Source organism: Manacus candei, unplaced genomic scaffold (assembly GCF_025592945.1).
Source record: "Manacus candei isolate 608988 ecotype Guabito, Panama unplaced genomic scaffold, ASM2559294v1 h1tg000059l, whole genome shotgun sequence".
NCBI classification, from domain to species: Eukaryota; Metazoa; Chordata; class Aves; order Passeriformes; family Pipridae; genus Manacus; species Manacus candei.
Window position 1 is genome coordinate 1837695 of NW_026138107.1, and position 17706 is coordinate 1855400.

General features: G+C 42.7%; 1 protein-coding gene across 1 annotated transcript in view; it reads left to right on the plus strand.

The window, feature by feature from the left end:
• The window catches only part of LOXHD1 (lipoxygenase homology PLAT domains 1), a 136486-nt gene that overhangs the window by 40503 nt on the left and 78277 nt on the right, over positions 1-17706 (plus strand). Inside the window, exons 12-18 of the mRNA XM_051803768.1 lie at positions 247-382; positions 2203-2357; positions 5538-5698; positions 12750-12826; positions 13674-13870; positions 14216-14408; positions 15262-15422. Coding sequence (XP_051659728.1) covers positions 247-382; positions 2203-2357; positions 5538-5698; positions 12750-12826; positions 13674-13870; positions 14216-14408; positions 15262-15422 — 1080 coding nt within the window. The remainder of the gene's footprint in view (positions 1-246; positions 383-2202; positions 2358-5537; positions 5699-12749; positions 12827-13673; positions 13871-14215; positions 14409-15261; positions 15423-17706) is intronic.

A 17706-nucleotide genomic window follows, 5' to 3' on the forward strand; every position in this document is an offset into this window, starting at 1 on the left:
ACAGAGTCCTTCAAAACTTTCACAACACCATGGAGTGATTGGAGAGAGGAGGAATGAAAAGCCATCAGCTATGACTTTGCTCTGTGCATCACTACAGTGCACGAGTCAGAATTACAGCCTCATTATTAATGTGTTTTGTTTCTCTGCTGCTACCTGCTCTTGCCTCCCTGGCAAAAGCCTGTCAGGAGCTTATTGCTTTTTTGTCTTTAAGCCTCTGAACTCATGCAGTGTTTTGGTTTAATGAAGGTAACTCTGCTGAAAACGCTGACAAAAGAAAAGTATTCGTTCAACTGTGGCCGCTGGCTTGATATAAATGAAGATGACAACGAGATCGTGAGGGAGCTCCCTGCGGAGGGATCTCTGGTGTCTGAAGTCATGCCAGGTGAGAGCCACGGGCTCTGTGCAGGGCTCTTGCTTAGGACCTGAATAGAAAGAAACCCTCTTTGTGTGAGAGATGCACGGGCAGACCGATGCAATTCAATTAACTTCTCTTTCTGGCACTTTCTCTCTGCAGTATTTTCTGTGTGCATCATTAGCTGCATGAAGCCTCAGAAATCCCAGGCTTTTTTTGCTCCCTTTTTTTTTTTTTTTAGCGAATTTCTCTGTGATGGGAAATGGGAGAGATCTGGCCCCAGCACAATTGCTTCCAGAGTTAGCTGAGTTTTTTTAAAACTTGTGGGTTTTTTTCCCTTAAAATGTGAAATGCAAGGTCTGAGGGATGTTCATGGAAAGCAAGCTTAGCTGAAATGCAATCTACAATTTAACAATCATGTTTAAAGTTTTATTTAGTTATATGCAAATTTATGCAGCTGTATGTATAAATAAATATATAGGAAGTCACACAGAAGAGTAGTGCAAAAGCAAATGCATCTTTCAGTATGTATGAGCAATCCAAACTATTTATTCATTTAATTGATCTGGAGATTTAATTAAGGAAAGCTGCAGAACTTTGCACTGGCTTCCTGAAGCGGCCACTTCTGCCTTGACCTTGTGTCACAAGAACTAAATGTATTTAGGGGGAGAGTTTAGGAGGGCAGAATATCTCAAGGGCTGAATATCCCAGGGTGACCAGTGGGATTTTTCGTATTTCCACCCACACTCTGTAGACCACAAGTCCCCTGTTTTCTAAAATTTCTGCTTTCGGTGATCTGCATGCAGCAGAGCAGTTCCTCAGGAGAGGAAGAGTAATTGTAATTGCAGATGTTATTAAAATGTAAATAAACCTGGTTTTGAAATGTATTTTTAATCAACTGTGGAGAGGGCAGCTTGGGTCCTCACACAGACACTTCCCTGTGAGGAGCAGTTGTGCTGAACAGAGTCGAGGTGCAGCACCTGCGTGTTGGGCTTGCAGGTGGGTTTTGGAGGGAGGGTGGGAGCAACACTTCTTGTCCCTTCCCTGTGCTGGAGAAGAAAATCCCTCTCTCAAAGGTTGGTCTATGGGCTGGTTCTTCCTTGTGATATTTCTTCCTGGAAATCCTTCACCCAATGGGATGGGAGGGCAGAGGTGAGGGCAGGGTTGGGGGAGGAAGGTGGCAGCTCAAAATCCACCCAGAAAAATCCTAAATAAAGATCTCAAAGGTGGGAAGGACACAGTCCAAACTCCTGCATAAAGTTTGGAGTCTTGCATGATCTTGGAGGCTTTTCCCAGCCTCAATGGTTTTATGATTTTATATTCTAGGATTATAAGGATCTCAAGGGGATGGGGCCAACTGGGCTTGTCTTGGTCCATAAATCCAACATGAAAAGCCCATTCCTCAGATCTGTGAGCACTTGTCCCTTTTTAACTCTTTCTGTCTTCCTGCCATGCCCCTGGAAGCTGAAAGTGTTGTTTTCCCCAAACACTTTACCAGGTCCCCCATCACCAGGACTGTTTTGGGAAGGCAGGAGGGGAGATAGCAGGACTCGGACCTCAACAAGGCTGTGCACTCCAACTCATGAGGCTTTACTTGGAGTGGTCAACATCTTTATGTCCTTTTTGGTGGGCTTTTATGGGTCCTCTTACCGTTTCGTGTCTTCCTATTTTGGCTTGTTTCCTTCCCCTGGTGATAATCAGGAAGTGTAAAAAGCCAATACATCAGCACAAGTACCAGCTGGGAGCACGGACACTTAAAGTTAATTACAGGCCTGCCGAAAGACGCAGTAAATTTCAACGGCAATTAATCGCGTGGCTGAAATTGTTTTATTAATTTATGTCTCCCCCAGTGATAAAGTACCGTGTGACAGTCTGCACGGGGACCGTCAGCGGGAGTGGCACAGATGCCAACGTCTTCGTCTGCCTCATCGGCGACCAGGGGGACACGGGCGAGCGCGTCCTCTACAACTGCATCAACACCGTCAATAAATTTGAAAAAGGCAACGTAAGTTCGCACGGCAGCACCTCGAGACAGGTTTTAAAAGTGTGTGACGGTTTCGTAAATTTCATTCGGTTTACCTTTTTCTTTTTTTTTTTTTTTTTTTTGTCTTATTCCTTCTTTTTCTTCGAGGCGGTGTGTTTGTAAACTCAGCTGATTTCTTTGCCAGCTCGGGCTAGGGCGGCAGGGGAGAAATAAATCATGTGGACACATCATCGTACAACAGGTTGCAGCTGGAGGGAGGCTTGGGTCAGGGACAGTGTGCCCTTGCTTGATGTCTGTATGTTCATAAAAGAGTCTCTTGGTTTGCTCCCCAGATAAGTGCTGACTGCTGAAATTGCATCTCCAGATTGGAGTAGGCTTTCAGGAAATTTTCCAAGAATAAAAGGGGAGCCTTTCCTCCTCCATCAATACAGAAAAATTTGGCTCCTGGGGCAAAGGAAGAAAAAGCATCTTATTTGATGTGAAATTCAGAACCGAAAGATTAACATGTTTCCTTTATATTTCCTCCAGTCTCCCTCAACCATCCTGCACTCAATTTTTGTGTCTTAGTTTCAAAGAGGTTTTCAATATATTTTTGTATGTCTGTGTCCTGAATAGAAGGGGTTGGAAATGGCCTGAAGTGAAGACAAAGCTTATTCCCTGAAAAGCTGGAGATAATGAAGAAGTCAAATTGTAGTTAAAGCCTTTGCAGCATTGGCAGTATCAGCAAGCATATAGTGTGCTGGTCTGATCTATGGGGTCAACCTACTTAATATGTATCCAATTTTGGATCTCTAGGGTCCAACTTAGACTAGTAAAATGTAATCAATATCTCCAGAAGGAGATTTTGAGAATCTGATCACAGAACTCTGCAGATTTCCCATGTCTTCTGTCATTACCTGATTGAAGGTTCAGAGTGGAGGGAAAATGAAGATAAAAAGGAGGTCATGTTTTCAAAATAGACCATTGAATTTAGGCTTCTGAAATATGCATAAGCACATTGAATTTGCCTTTGACTGTCCAGAATTTCAAATTCTTCACTGAAATCACTGAATTTTTTTAGACTTTGAAGCAACTTTCCTCCAGTATTTCTTTTGCTTTTAAGGTCTGTATGTGGAAACGTGGTAATCACAAAGTGTGAGGGTCCATTCTGCTGTTAAATGATATAAAGGTTTGCACACATGGACATTTCAAACATCTTATTTTTTGCCTATGCATTTAAATTGTAGATATTTTAGTTTTAAAATGTAGGTCCAAGCTATGAAGTGTGGTGTTTTGTCATTTGGTGAAGCCTAGTTAAGTCAAAATGGTAGCAAAATTAGATATGCTTTGGTGGTGGTTTGAAGACTGCTTCAGTGCAGTTCCAAAGAAAGATGCTTGGTTCACAGAGGATACAATTATGTTAAACACAGATGAAGGCTATTTTATGGGATACTCCCAAAAAATGAGTTATAGGCTAACTTACAAGAAGGAGGATAAAAAGGGAAACATAATTTTGGCAATCAAATCATGTGATTAATAGTATGCAAATGATGTAACCAAACTGGAAACTGCTAATGGAAAACTGCTGTCCTGGCACGAGGAGCTGAAAGCTGATGAATGAATTGGAAGCTGTTTAAGAATTGATCCTGACAGACTTAGGGCTCATGTATTCAAGAGACTGAATGAGTATATCTGCACTGATTAACTCAGATACCCTGTTAAAAAGAAATGCAGCTTAGTCAGTGCGGTCTCTAATCTACAGCCACTTAAACCAACAGTACCTTGATTACCAATTTAACTTAAAAAGTTTGCCTGCAGATGTAAACTAACAGCCTGTGTAGAAAGTAAGATTTAAAGATGCCTCTAAATTAGGTGTTTGCCCTGTTTGGTTCCAGTTAGTTACTTACTCATTAATTTATATCAGCCATTAATAAGTAAGGTGAGCATCAGGCCTAATGAATTAAACTACATTGGCTTTGACTGACTCAGTGAGGTTTTGATACCTTAAATCCCCAATTCAGCAGTTCTGAGTATGTAAGTAACATTGACATATGTGAGCCCACCATTAACACTTTAGACAGTGGCAATATGTTTAGTTGTCTTTATTTTAAGAGCCAGTTTGGAGTCCCGAATGATGAAAAAATTATGATTGTTTTAATGAATTTCAGTATTTACGTAAATACTGCCTTGCCACCATGCTTTCTGGGAGCTAGCTGGATATATGCTACCACCATATGTGCTTTTGGGAGATGAAGGACAACTGAATGACAGTGGTTAGGTTTCTCTTACCTAGAAAGGCATCTCAGCCAGATGGTAACCACAGCAGTCAGTTCTTTCGTTGGGCTCATATGCTGCAGATATGCTGTGTGTTTGCACCCAGTATTTACCATACATGTGCCATGTGTGTGTGTGTCTGTACATGTGCCACAGATACTTGTCTGGCCCGATTCTCACAGGAGTAACTCGCTCTTTTAATACATTTCTCTTCCTTCAGCTGTTGAAAACTGCTGGTCCCAGTACACCCTTGGGTAACAGAGCCCTGGTCTTGAAGGGCCATCACCTGGGGTAGTCTCTAGGTTGGTGCTTTGAGACCTTTTCCAGGGAAGGAAAAAAAAAAAAAAAAAAGAGATAAAATAAAAAAAGAGATAAATGTCTCTTATGGGGTATTAAGGGTATTTACCTCTCAACATAACACATGGAGCAGCTGGAGATACCCCTGTGCAGCCCTGCCCATACTGGCATGCCAGGAAATTAAAAGGGGGTAAATTGTGCTCAGTAGTCCATGTCATTTGAATTTAACACAGAGTAATGTCTTTGAACTGTACCTCTCAAATACCTCTGTAGATTTGGTCTGAAGTGACCTGCTTTGGATTTTCCACAAAGCTCATTTCTGAGCAGGAGTTTGAACTTGGATTTCCTGCCTCTCTCTATGAACTTCTTAATAACCAAATTACTTCTCTTTTTTACAGTTGTGGAGGGCATGCAATGACATGGGAGATTTAAAATGCTGGCAGATCATATATTTACAAACCTAATGTTATACATCTAGGACAAATATTCGAGGTTTCATTCTTCGGTAAATTCGTGCTTTCTCCTTCATCTTGTGAAGAATTATCTTGCAGCATGCTGATGATGGTGGTTTGATTGCAATAATAAATTTGGGTCGTTGGTTTGCTTTTAGGGAGAAATATTGCCTTACCTTTTTTCTTCTCCTTCTCAAAGGCTGATGAATTCTTCGTCGAAGCAGTAACGCTGAAGCAGGTGAGGAGGGTGAGGATAGGGCATGATGGCAAAGGAGGAAGCAGTGGCTGGTACCTTGCCAAAGTGATAGTGAGGGAAGAAGGACAGCCAGAAAGTGAGGCTGTGGAATTCCCCTGCTACAGGTACTGGAAAAACAATGCTTGCAAATTATGCCTCTGTCTATGCATTTGCCAGACTTTGAAGAGCCTAGTTGTTGGTCCATGACTGGAATTTTCTGAGCACAGCTTAATCCTTTTTATTTATTCATTAGTTCATTTATTTTTGCTAAGCCTGAAAGCAAAGAGTGTGGTTTGGGAGGTTTAAGATACAGCTAACTCCCCTTACCAAATGAACAGCAATCTGAATTATGAACTTCTCAGCAATTAGCTCAGCAATGCAGAGAATTTACAAAAGATAAAAACACAACCTTCCAGTACCACATCCAGTGTCACTGCACTTGCCTGCTGCAGAAACACACTCTGCAATCTGCTGGTGTTATTGCATGTGTGGAACGAGGTTCTGGTCCCTCACATGCACATCCCATCTTTCCAGGAGCAATGGGATGCTATTTTTGTGTTAAGAGAATGCAAAATCTTAATGCTGCCATCTCAAGAGCTCCTTGCATGAGGGGGAATGCAGAGATAGTGGTACAGCAGAGGGCTGTAACTTACCTCTATGGGTAGGTTATAAATGTATTCTTCTCTTCCCTAGACAATCAAGTGGCCAAAAGAAATGAGTTGTACTGAGGCTGCTTGTGGGGAGCAAGATGCACAATCTATTCTGGCACTAACTAGGCTCTGCTTCAACATTGCAGCACAAACTAGAGAGAACTAGATTGAAAACATGAGAGACTAACTTCAGAGTAGTTCAGGGTCCTGTAAAGTCATGCTTGCCCTCCCAGGTGTCCACCCTGTAGCATGAACCTTCACTGAGCTCCATTTCACAACACTAAGGACCTATTCTAAAAGGTCATCTCCTGGGGACCAGTGGAATTGTAAAACTCAAACACAATTATTTTTAAACTGCAAACAAAGATAAAGTGTCTAATCTGGTTACTTGTCTCTGGTCTTGGAAGAATTCCACTATGACGAGGGGAGTCAGCCAAACACAAAACAGGAGCCAGCCCCAGCCTCTCTGCATTGCTAAAGCCACGTCACTTCAGAGAGCAAACTCACTGGGGAGACAGCAGGGAGCAGCAGATGCAGTGTCATCTTGGTTGTGAAAAGCAAACCAGTTTCTCCCTTCTCAAAGAACAAACCACCACGTAGTCATTTCTGCCTTTTGATCCATATTTAACGGCCATATGTTTTACTGAGTTAAAGCGAGCAGGCTAGACAGGTTTTTCCTTGGACATGAAGTGTCCACGTGAAGAGCTGTTTTGCTCAGACTCCTCAGGGATATTTCTGTGTCTAACTGCACCGTGCATCTGGCTTATTTTAAATACTTCCTTTTGAGTTGTCTCCTTACATGACTGTTTAACTGGGCTTCTTCCCTCAGCTTGGAGAGATGACCCCATTCTCTTTAGCTTCACACCTGTGGATGAGGAACATCAGAATCCAGAGGGCATTCCCCCTCAGGCCAGGGACTGAAAAAGGAAGGAGAAAGAAAACCCAAGGCCTTATCCCCAAAATATTCATGGGGTGAATTAAGGCTTCGGGTTGCCAGAGGTGGAATTCCACTCTTCTTATCTTTCTAAATGTCTCTTCTCCCAAGCGGTATCAGCGTTGTTGTGTGGCTCTATTTGCTGTCCTTGTGCCAGCATTATCTCTTCCTCTCAGATTGAGAAGGTCACATGACTGATCACCATCAAGCACAGGGACAGCTGCTCCCTCTCATTATCTTTGATGCCCGTGTCTCTCGGGAGACTGAGGCATCATCGCAGAGTACGGGTGTCGTCATGGAGTCTGGAGACATCTGAGGGCGAAGGTGCTCACCCACTGCATCCTCCATGTGAGGGACAAACATTTCCATGACCTGCAGCGTTTGGATGTTCCTCTCCAGTCCTGTAGGCCAGGGACAGCTTATGTACTTGCTGCTTTGGTGGGAGCCCAGAAAGTCCTGCTTCACCTGCCTCTTCAGAGCCAAGATGCTGAAGAAGACTTGGCCAAGAAGAAGCAATGCAAGTGAGGTTAGTTAGAGACTCCATCCAAGGGACACCAGGGAACATTCTGCTTGGCCAGTAGACATGTTGTCCTCACTGCCTTTATCTCCAAGACCTGACTAACTTCCACTCTTCTACACAGCACAGTTCCATAGTCTGGAGAAAACCCATTTTGCTGCTGAGTTCTTACTGAAAGCTGCTCTACTGACCTTCTGCCATTCAGCTGCTTCTGTGAGACAGCTGAAGGACAAAATGCCTCCTAGCAGAAACATATCTCACCTGTGCAGAAAGCTTCACAGACTTCTTACCTCTGTACAAACTAGGCTGCAGCACCATGTGGGGAGCAGATGCTCCAGCAAAGAGCTGGCTAACCAGCTTCCACTGCAGCTGATGTCTTTTAAGATACCCTCATAGATCTTCATTGCATAGAGCTCTCTGAAGTCTCTGTTCTTGTTATTTACGTATTCATATACACGACTGTGTTTTGCCTTTTAATCTGAAAGCTTTTTTTTATGACTCTGTAGGATCATCTATTACCTAGTAATCACAAGAGCTCTATGAGAAGAACTGCCTTTGTCATACAAGGGAGCCAGCAGAGATAAAGAGAAGCTAAGTGGATTAATTGTGAGTTTGTGTCAGATTCAGGTAGAGCGTCAAGGAATAATGACTCCCAGGCCTGTGCTTTCAACTCTCTAAACAGTTGGCTTAGAGTCAGTGATTTTTAAAGTGGTCATTTGATCTGTGCTTGCAAGAAGTAAATGCAAATATCTTCTCCAAGTGTGATTTGCAGAATTACTAGTACATCACTTGGATGCACTGCAGTACTATTTCCCCCTTACAATCACATAGCATTATAATATCAGTGCTTTTAGGTCCTGAGCACTGAATCATTCAGTGGCATCCCTGAACTTTATAATACCGGATGGGGTTTAGGCACTGTGACGATGAATTCCATTGGAAAGTTCAAAATTAAGGAGCAAACCTTTCACCCCAGAACTGGAGCCAAACTTTTTTGAAGATCAGAACTGAGTTCTTCAGGTTTCATTTTCTCCTCAAAGTGCTCTGGAAGTCCAGGAATGGACTAGCGGATGTTCTCTAAATGCCTATTTTTTATAGTATTTATATCCCAGACAGAAATGAATTTTCGATCAGGCAAAGTCGTGAGTTCGTGACAGGATAGAATTTTACACACTATAAATCATTACAGCTCCACTGAAATCTTCAGTGATACGTCATTAATTTTTTTCTAAGCATATGGCCCTCACCGTCCTAATTTTTATCCAGCACAAGCATAAGGGAACATCATTAATTCTCTGAAGAACAACAGACAGACCATGAATGGGATGATGCACTAGGAGACTCCTGTGAAAGAGCATTTACTCAATCAAATGCCTAAAATGTTCATCATGTAAACTAGCCAGAGAAACCTCCTTTTCTTGCCTAAAAATAATGTGAAATGTCTATCTATTCTACACATTTTTGTATAGGTTATATTTAAAGACACACGTAAATACTTATGTATCTCTGAATCTAATGGATGTGCTAGTCATTCTAATTGCATGCAGGCTGGATTTCAAATGCTCATGATGTCATACCATATTTTTTACAGTGCTCCCCTCACTCTCTGATCCTCTAGAAGTGGCTTTCATGCTATATTTGCGTCCTCTTTGAGGTTTTGGTCATAAAATATCTCTTTAAAACCAAGTATGTGACACAGGACACAACTACACCCTTGCAAAATACACAGTGGCATGTGAATTACATTCAATGATATAATGTAGAAGCTCTCATAAAACAAAAGATTTTGACAGGTCTTTTGTACTAGGAATATGATGGCACTGCACTGAAAAATTCTATTTTCTGCAGCCTGATGTGTTTATAATTTGTCAATCCATTTGCATTCTCTGTAAGGCTATAAACCCCTGGATGCAATCTGCTTCTCAGTGACACGCTATTGGAATTACATTGAGGTAAAATTAAGGATATTGCTCCATGTGTTCTGAACGGATGGAATGCAGTGGCATTGCTCATCCAGATATTTTCTCTGTCACTAGAGTAACCTCAAGAAAATAGTTCTGCCATTCCTGCCTGTTCTCTTGGTTGAAACAACGTAAGGAGCCTTTAGTCACTTCTGCTGATAAACCTCTCTCTTCCTCCTCTGTCCAAAACATGCTCCTCTTCTTGCCATCAGTATCTACCAACATTGGTAGAATGGGAGTTTCTTTATCTAGGAGTGTGTCCTCCTTTTCTGATTCTTTTTTGTCACCTGTCCTCACTGCAGAAGCAGATATCACTTGCTGTTCTGCACACAGAGATCTGTTTCTTGTGGGATGTATTTTTATCCTGCCACCTTGGTGCAAAAGCAGTTCACCTGGATACATCCCAGGTATCCCTAAAACACCAGCAATGGTGAAGGTGACAGAAAACAGCAGCATGTCCACTGGCAACAGAAACAGCAGCTTGCAGGACACAAAAACCAGCAGCAGGTGAGCAGAAGTGTGCCTACCTTGTGAGCTTCTGCCTTCCTGAAGAACGTGCTGAATTCAGTGGCCCTGGGGTGGTGGACTTCAGGCTCGAGTTTTGTGGGTCCTCCCAGTTAACATCCATGTACACAGAAGCATCTTGACTTTTGGGATGATGCCATTGGATACCTGTCCAAGGATGTGAATCCAGAGCCAGCATCAAAGAACTACATGATACAAAGGTATAAAGGACCAGTTCTCACAGGTAAAATAAAAATCCCCCAACCCTAAAACATCAATAAAGGCTTCCTTTCTTAAGACAAGGTGATATCTTAACATGCTTCCCTTGCACTCTACCCTTGCTCAATTCTTGATGACAATTTCATGTACTCCCCACAGATTTTTCTGCTCCCCTTTCCCACTACACCCCTCAGCCTCCCCTGAGGCACACCACCACATCTGATGCCCTCATCTGATGGTGTTTGTGTGATCATCACATGTTCATGTGTTCATCACCTTCGCGCTGACCACCTTAGCTTTTAGGCCTTTCCAAGCCCATCTGCACAAGACCACCTGGTTTGCAGAGTGAAAGGGAAGAATATGGGGTAGGCTGCATACCTGACAACCTCCCGAAGCTCAGAGGGGAGCTGGGGCTGGAGACGTGTTGTCTGCGTGCTGGGAGTTCTGTGCACCTCTTTTGCATGAGAACATTTGCTGCTCGTGCTTCCAGGGCTGGCTGGCTGTAGCTCACGTTTGGTTTTCTTTCCTGGTGCTGTTTTTTGACATGGTTTCTTTGTGTTTTTTGTTTCTCTCTGGGTGGGAAGAGAGAAGACGAGACTGAAAATATAATATTTCTTCAGATGGATAAAATGGAGTCATTTTGGTCTTCGAAAATATCTGGTTCCTTCTTTGGTCAACTGGTCATGACTGTAAGCTTTGCTGGCTTGTTACCAGCAAGGTGCCGTAGGTTTGATCCATCTCTCAGTGGGCATTTGTTCATGTCCTCAAATCCTTGTTATGAGGGTCATTTTCTGGTTTCCATACGTGCTGACTCACCATCAAAATCAAAGATGGAAAATTAAATGGAAAGTAAGCTCCTCTCCTTTTTTGGCATCCAGGTCAACCAAGGACAATGTATGTGTCACGGTAGCAACTGTGTGGGCGCCTTTAAAAAGGAAGTTTCTAGGGGTTTGTTTTTCCTCTTTCTAGTTCTGGGAATTATTATAGCCATTTAAATACCCTGCATGACCCGGCAGAGATTGCTCACTTGTCCTTTTCTCGCCCCTGCTGGTTTTAAGCAGTATTTTTAGCTGCAAAAGATGCTGCTGCAGATAGATGCATACCTGGGAACAATGGGCACTCTGGGAACTGCTCCTGCTGTGGTAGCACCACTGTGGGAAACCTGACCCTAAACAGATGCTTACAGGAATATCCTGAGTCCTGCAGCAGTCTAGGTTTGAAGTGGAAAGTCAGAAACCTCTGCCAGGGCCCTTGCTGTTGTCGTACAAGGGTGGCTGTATGGACATTATGGGGTTGGGGTTGGAAATCCTTTATCCCTGAGGCTGAAGGAGCAACTGTGAAGGTTACCAGATTAGCAATTTGTTCCCCCCCATCTTGGGAGGGGACTTTCACGGAGAGACTGGAGAGGGAACTTCTTGAAATGACATGTAGTGATAGCACAAGGGGAGAGTGATCTTGAGCTGAAGGTGGGCAGGTTTAGATCAGATATCAAGAAGGAAATTCTTTACTATCAGGCTGGTGAGGCCCTGGCACAGGCTGCCTAGAGAGGCTGCAGATTCCCCATCCCTGGAAGTGTTATAAGCCAGGCTCGACTGGGCTTGGAGCAACCTGGTCTAGTGGAAGATGTCCCTACCCATGGCAGGGGATAGAACAAGATGAGCTTTAAGGTCCCTTGCAATTCAAACCATTTTATGATTTTCCTTTCAGAATTTTTTCCCTTGAGATCATGTTACAGCCTGCTTTGTGCCCAGCTCTCTTTTTTTTTTTAATTAATCTAGTTGAATCATTAAAGCAATGTTGAGAAACAGAGGAAATCCTTCCTTTTTGCTGGTGGCAGCTGCCTGCACATTCCCAACCCTGAAAATGGGAACAACACAATTCATCCCCTTCCTGGTGGAGAAAAAAGGGATATAAACACTTACCTGTAAGGAAGGGAAAAGAGATGATAAACTAATGTACAGAAAGACTGAAAAAAAGAGGGGGTTTAGTAACCTACATGCTATAAAGGTTGCAATCAAGGGTGTTAGTAATAAAGGCTGCAAGTCTCTCTGGTCAATGAAGGTCAATGATTTCAAGAGACTGAGACTGCCTGTTCACAGGAATAACTTGTGGTTGTGGAGTTTGTGCTTTTTAGGCAGATGGACATCACAGCAGATGTTTATCCACTGTGAGCAGGGTTCTCTCTCTCTTCTTGGAAAAATGGAGGTTTAAAGCGTGGCTGCCGTATGGTCTGGTCAAGCTCCTGCTAAGTTAACAGAGATACAGAACCCTGTAAAAATATCTTTTTTGACTATGGTGTGGATTTGGAGTGTGTGTGGAGCCAGCCTAGATTTTCAAAGGTCTAACAGGTGCTAATTATTCAGAGATAACTTACTTCTTTTTGTAAACCAGATGGCTCGACAAAAATGAGGACGATGGTCAGATTGTCCGAGAATTAGTGCCTGCTGGGGAGTCACCAATGCTAAAAAGTGAGTTCAGCTTGGAAAAAGAAAGGTCTGGGTTTGAGCTGTACATGCAAATGTTTACTTGCTTTATTCTTCTTAATAATTCTTGTCAGGTCGCAGTAAATCTACTGGGCTTTTTTTTTTTGCCACTCTTATGAAAGAAACTGCAGTAGGTCACTCAGCTGGAAATGCCTCTGACTCTTAAATTCCAGTTTATGAATGGGATTAATTTGTATAATAGAGCATAATTGCAACATTATATGTGTAGAAAGAAACTTTGATTTCTAATGTTGTGATTTGTTTAAGAACTGCTTTCTTGTGGAGCTTTCTCTGAAGGATCTTGAATTGCCACTGCTTTAGTAGAATAAATTCCGTTGAATAATTGTGTTCACAGAAGAAAATCACCAGAAGTGTTATATTGGCCTTTTCTGGAGAACCAGGGCTCCAATACTACAATTTTCTTTAGAAAATGGTGCCTACAGATCTCAGGTTGAGATGATTTTTGTTTTGTTTTAGGAAAAAAAAAGTAAAATGTATTGAATTGAATTGTAAGTATAAAAAAGAGTTAAATATTCTCACTTGCCTAAGTGCATTTGTATGGCTTGGGTAATCATCTAACAGTGAGAGGGAGGCATACAGAATATTATATGCTTACTAGTGTAAGTGTTGGATCTCTTATGTTCTGGTAAATAACTCCAAGGTGTGACAGCTTCTCCAGCGTGGCCCTAAGATGCTGGATGCATGAGTGGAGGGCAAAGTCCTTCCTATGTCTGTAGCTGGATCCTTCCTCCCCTATATCTTGTTTGAAGCCAGGCTGAGCACTGGAAATGCCACTCACATGTCTGTGTTTTGTACATCGATCTCACTTTAGATGTCAGTTATCACATCAGCGTGAAGACGGGAGATATCCCTGGTGCCAGCTCAGACTCCAAAGTTTTCATCAAACTCTACGGTGAAAAAGCAGACTCCAGCAAAGAGGCTCTCTTAGTCTCTGATAATGATCTAGGCAATTATTTTGAACGTGGTCGAGTGGATGAGTTTACTTTAGATATGAGGGATATTGGAAAGGTAAGAACCAATTGCAGGCGTCTTTGTGCTTCGTGCAAGTGTCTGAATTCAGAATCAAATCAACACACAGAACTGAATGTGACGAAAGAACCTCTGACCTTTGCACTGGTTATTAAGGAACACGTTTTACATAGACTATTACATCAGCAGTCTAGTGTACATGCTGGCATGTGAAGAGTGCTTTACGTTTATAGCTAAATACATATATACATTATTTACATGAGCACAGTGGAAGAACAAAGTGCCAGGGTGAGGGGATTGTGGTACATTGAGTAGATTCTGTTGTGTGCATAAATTCTGTGTGGTTTTTCCCTGCTCTCTTGGTTTTTGTTTGCTTTTTAAAAGATCAACCGAATACTGATTGGACACGACAACGTGGGTCTCCGATCTGGCTGGTTCCTGGCCAGTGTCCAGATCACAGTTCCAGTCCAGGGAAGGCAGTACATGTTCCCCTGCAACCGATGGCTCGACAAAGACGAGGCTGATGGCAGGGTGGAGGTGGAAGTCTACCCCAGTGAGATTGTGCCTATTGAGAAATGTAAGAGGACGTGTGGCTGTTTTATAGCTAGGACTAAAAATGTATTGCTAGCACTCTTGAGGACAAGGGCGTTAGACAAGATAGATGCAAAAACCAAAAAGTCCCCACCCTTACGAGCAAATGTTGTTGAGGAAAGTAAATTATTCTCATGTTTCCTTTTCTGAAAGGAAATGCTCCTGAAAAACATTACAGAGTTTTTCATCTCTGTTTCTTGAGACTATATGAAAAATTTGCATCCTGGGCAGCATAACACAGCACAGAGGCACTGTGCTTCTTTGTTGCAATATCAGTGGGTTCTGCTTTTTCCACGTTTATCTGGCCCCCTCCCTTTTTTTGTTTTTCACATTCATGTGCCCCGTTGCTGCACCAGACATGTCCTGTCCTGTCTGTGTTACTCCCATTTCCTGCAAGGGGGAAGCTTTTTGATAAATACGGACCAAATCCCTACTGCCCACTTGACTTTTATCAGTAGACACATTTTCTTTTAAGGTCATGGTTAAAATTTGTCTTCAGATCCTGAGAAAGGATGCTATGTTTTCATCTACTCTCTGTAATACCCTCCCTTTTATTATACTAAAGAGGTCATTTAATCTCTCTGTGGCTAATACTGAAATGAAATTCCCTTTTAAGGCTCTGTTTTGCCTGTGGCACTGGCTTAGCACTTGTAAAAGGCAAACTGTTAGGTTAGTCCTTAGTGAAGACTTCTGCTATCTCACATTTAGTTTGGATAAGAGCAAATGGTTGGCTACGTAGACATTAGTCAAGACAAGGTAATTTAATTTTGAATCTGAGCCCTCAGGAATGTTGTTATCTGGGCTTCTCTCCTGATTTAATTGCTTTATTTTTGGACTAGTGATAAACTATGAGGTGTCTGTAGTTACTGGAGACGTGCGAGCCGCAGGCACCAACGCCAAAGTGTTCATGCAGATTTATGGTGAGACTGGCAAAACTGAGCTGATCATCCTGGAAAACAGATCCAACAACTTTGAACGGGGAGCCACAGATGTCTTCAAGGTACGATGGAGGCTGTCACTGCCATTTCTAAGAGGGGAAAGAAAGGACCAGCCAAAACTGAGACATTGATAGAATAATTGGTCCAATTGTATAAAAAATTTTTTTTAAGAAAATTGCAGGTCTGATGGTATGTGCTGTCCTCTATCCATATTTTTGGGAGCTTTTGTATTTCTTTTGTGAAGTTTTGTGTTTTGTGGAGGGGCTTTCATCTTCTGAGGGGCTGATAGCAAAGGGGCCATTGAAGTCTGTGATCTAATAGCGGTGTTTGTTTACATTTACTTCCAAAAGGGAATACTCATGTTAGGTCTCAAAAGGCCTTTGAGTGACACTTTGGGTTGACCACATGTTATTGTCCCATTCTGATGTCTAGCTGGGGAAAGAAACCCCACATCTGTATAAGAATATAAGGAATCCCAGCTTGGCCTGTGGTCACATGTGCCATTAACCACAGGTACGTGTGCCAGCCCTGCAGGGGTTGGCAGCTGTAATTTCTGTGAACGTGTGAGAGCCCTGCGGATTTTGCTGTCTGTAGCGCTGTTCCAGTGAGTCACAGTGAGGTGTACAGCACGTTCCTCCTGCTATCAGAATGGTCAGAATTTAGGTTTTATACTTGTTATGCCCCGCTCCACTCAGCGGGCTTAAGGGGAAGGTTGTTTGATTTACTTTGGTAGGTGTGTGGGATAAACAACAAAATTCTCAGGAGGCTCAATAACAGACTTTTACTTGCAAACTTTAGAACATTAAGGTAGAATAAGGTGCTTGGCAAACTTTAAAATGTAGCCATTTCGATTATTATCATCTATAGAAATGCAGCAATATGAAAGCATAAAATTAACACTTAAGAAAGCGTATGAGGGAAAAGAAGGAAAGAGAAACAAAGGATAAGAGTAGAAAGGTATAGAGTCACCACCCACGAGTTCAGTGACAAGACTTGACTGTTGCAATTTCTGTGTCCTTTGGTCAAAGTGATGGCCACAGTCTTGATCCATTGAAGATGGGGGAAGCCCAGACACAAATTTCAGTGGGTTAATAAATGCTCAGGCTAGGTGGAAATGCCCAGGTACCTCTCCTGGGGGGGGGGGGAGTTTTACACTGAGCACTTCAAGGGTCTTTGATGGTTCATGGCCCCTTCTAAGACATGATGGCTGCCTTTTCCCTCAGTGTAGTCAAGCCAATTATGCCACATCAGGTGGCATGAAAAACTTCAGGTCTACAAGCCAATGTCCTGGTACTTCCCTGGAGAAGAGTTTTCACACCTGAGTCATTTGTGTAAGGGAGGACACTGGCATGACAAAAAGTACTATCCCAACCTCTCAGGATCTGCTTCTTGTCAGCCTCTTCCCTTACCTGGCTGAAAACCCAGCTTGCAGCCTCTGGTGGTGGGTGTGCACCCACTCTGCACCTGGGCAGCACCCCGGGATTGTTTGAGCCATTAACAATTAACATTTCAGTCTCACACCTTCTGAGCAACCCAGCAGGGTATCTGCAGGGGTGAGAAGCCTTAGACGTAATTCAGGTGGGTGAGCCAGGGCCTGGCTAATCCAGCAAGAGGTCCCAGGCTGATGAGGCTGAGCAGCAGGTTTGGATCACAGCATGGACAGGCATCCTCTCCCTTCTGGACCAGCATCCTTTTCTGCTTCATGAGCTTGGGTTTTCTGCCCAGATAAACAGAGGTCTGGGGTAAAGGAATGCTCTTAGTTCTTGCCCTGTTGAGGTCAGGACATGTCAGAGCCACATGCTTCTGTATTGAAGGAGAGACCAACATCTGGACAGTGAAGCACATAGTCCAGATGGAAGTGGGATTTAAGGCACATCTGTCATATGTGCTCACAGCACAAGGCTCAGCACAGTGGTGCCTACGTCTCCCTTTGAATTTGCAGTCCCACAGAGGCTGGATTTGTCTCATCACAGCTAAACTTGGAGCTAATTGCTGAAGCTCCCCTAAATCATCAAGACTGGGGTATTCTTCCTGCTGTCACTGGCCAAATGGAGGTGCCTTTAGAGGTGTATTTTTTAGATCAGTTCACCTCCTCCTGCCTCATTTTCTTGCTTTACAGAATGGAGTAACAGATGTTTATCCATTTTTAATGAATTCTCTGGGATTTCAAATGGCTACTACCTTATAAATGTTTGCTTTTTTAAAACTCTCTATAATTTTAAGATTAGGTTTCTCTGATTTTAAAGGAAATAAGCTTTCAAAAATTTATGAGTAAAAGCTATTAGCCAATATCAGATTTATAATAAAGCCATATGTACAGTGTTCTGTTTACATAGCTATGCTTAT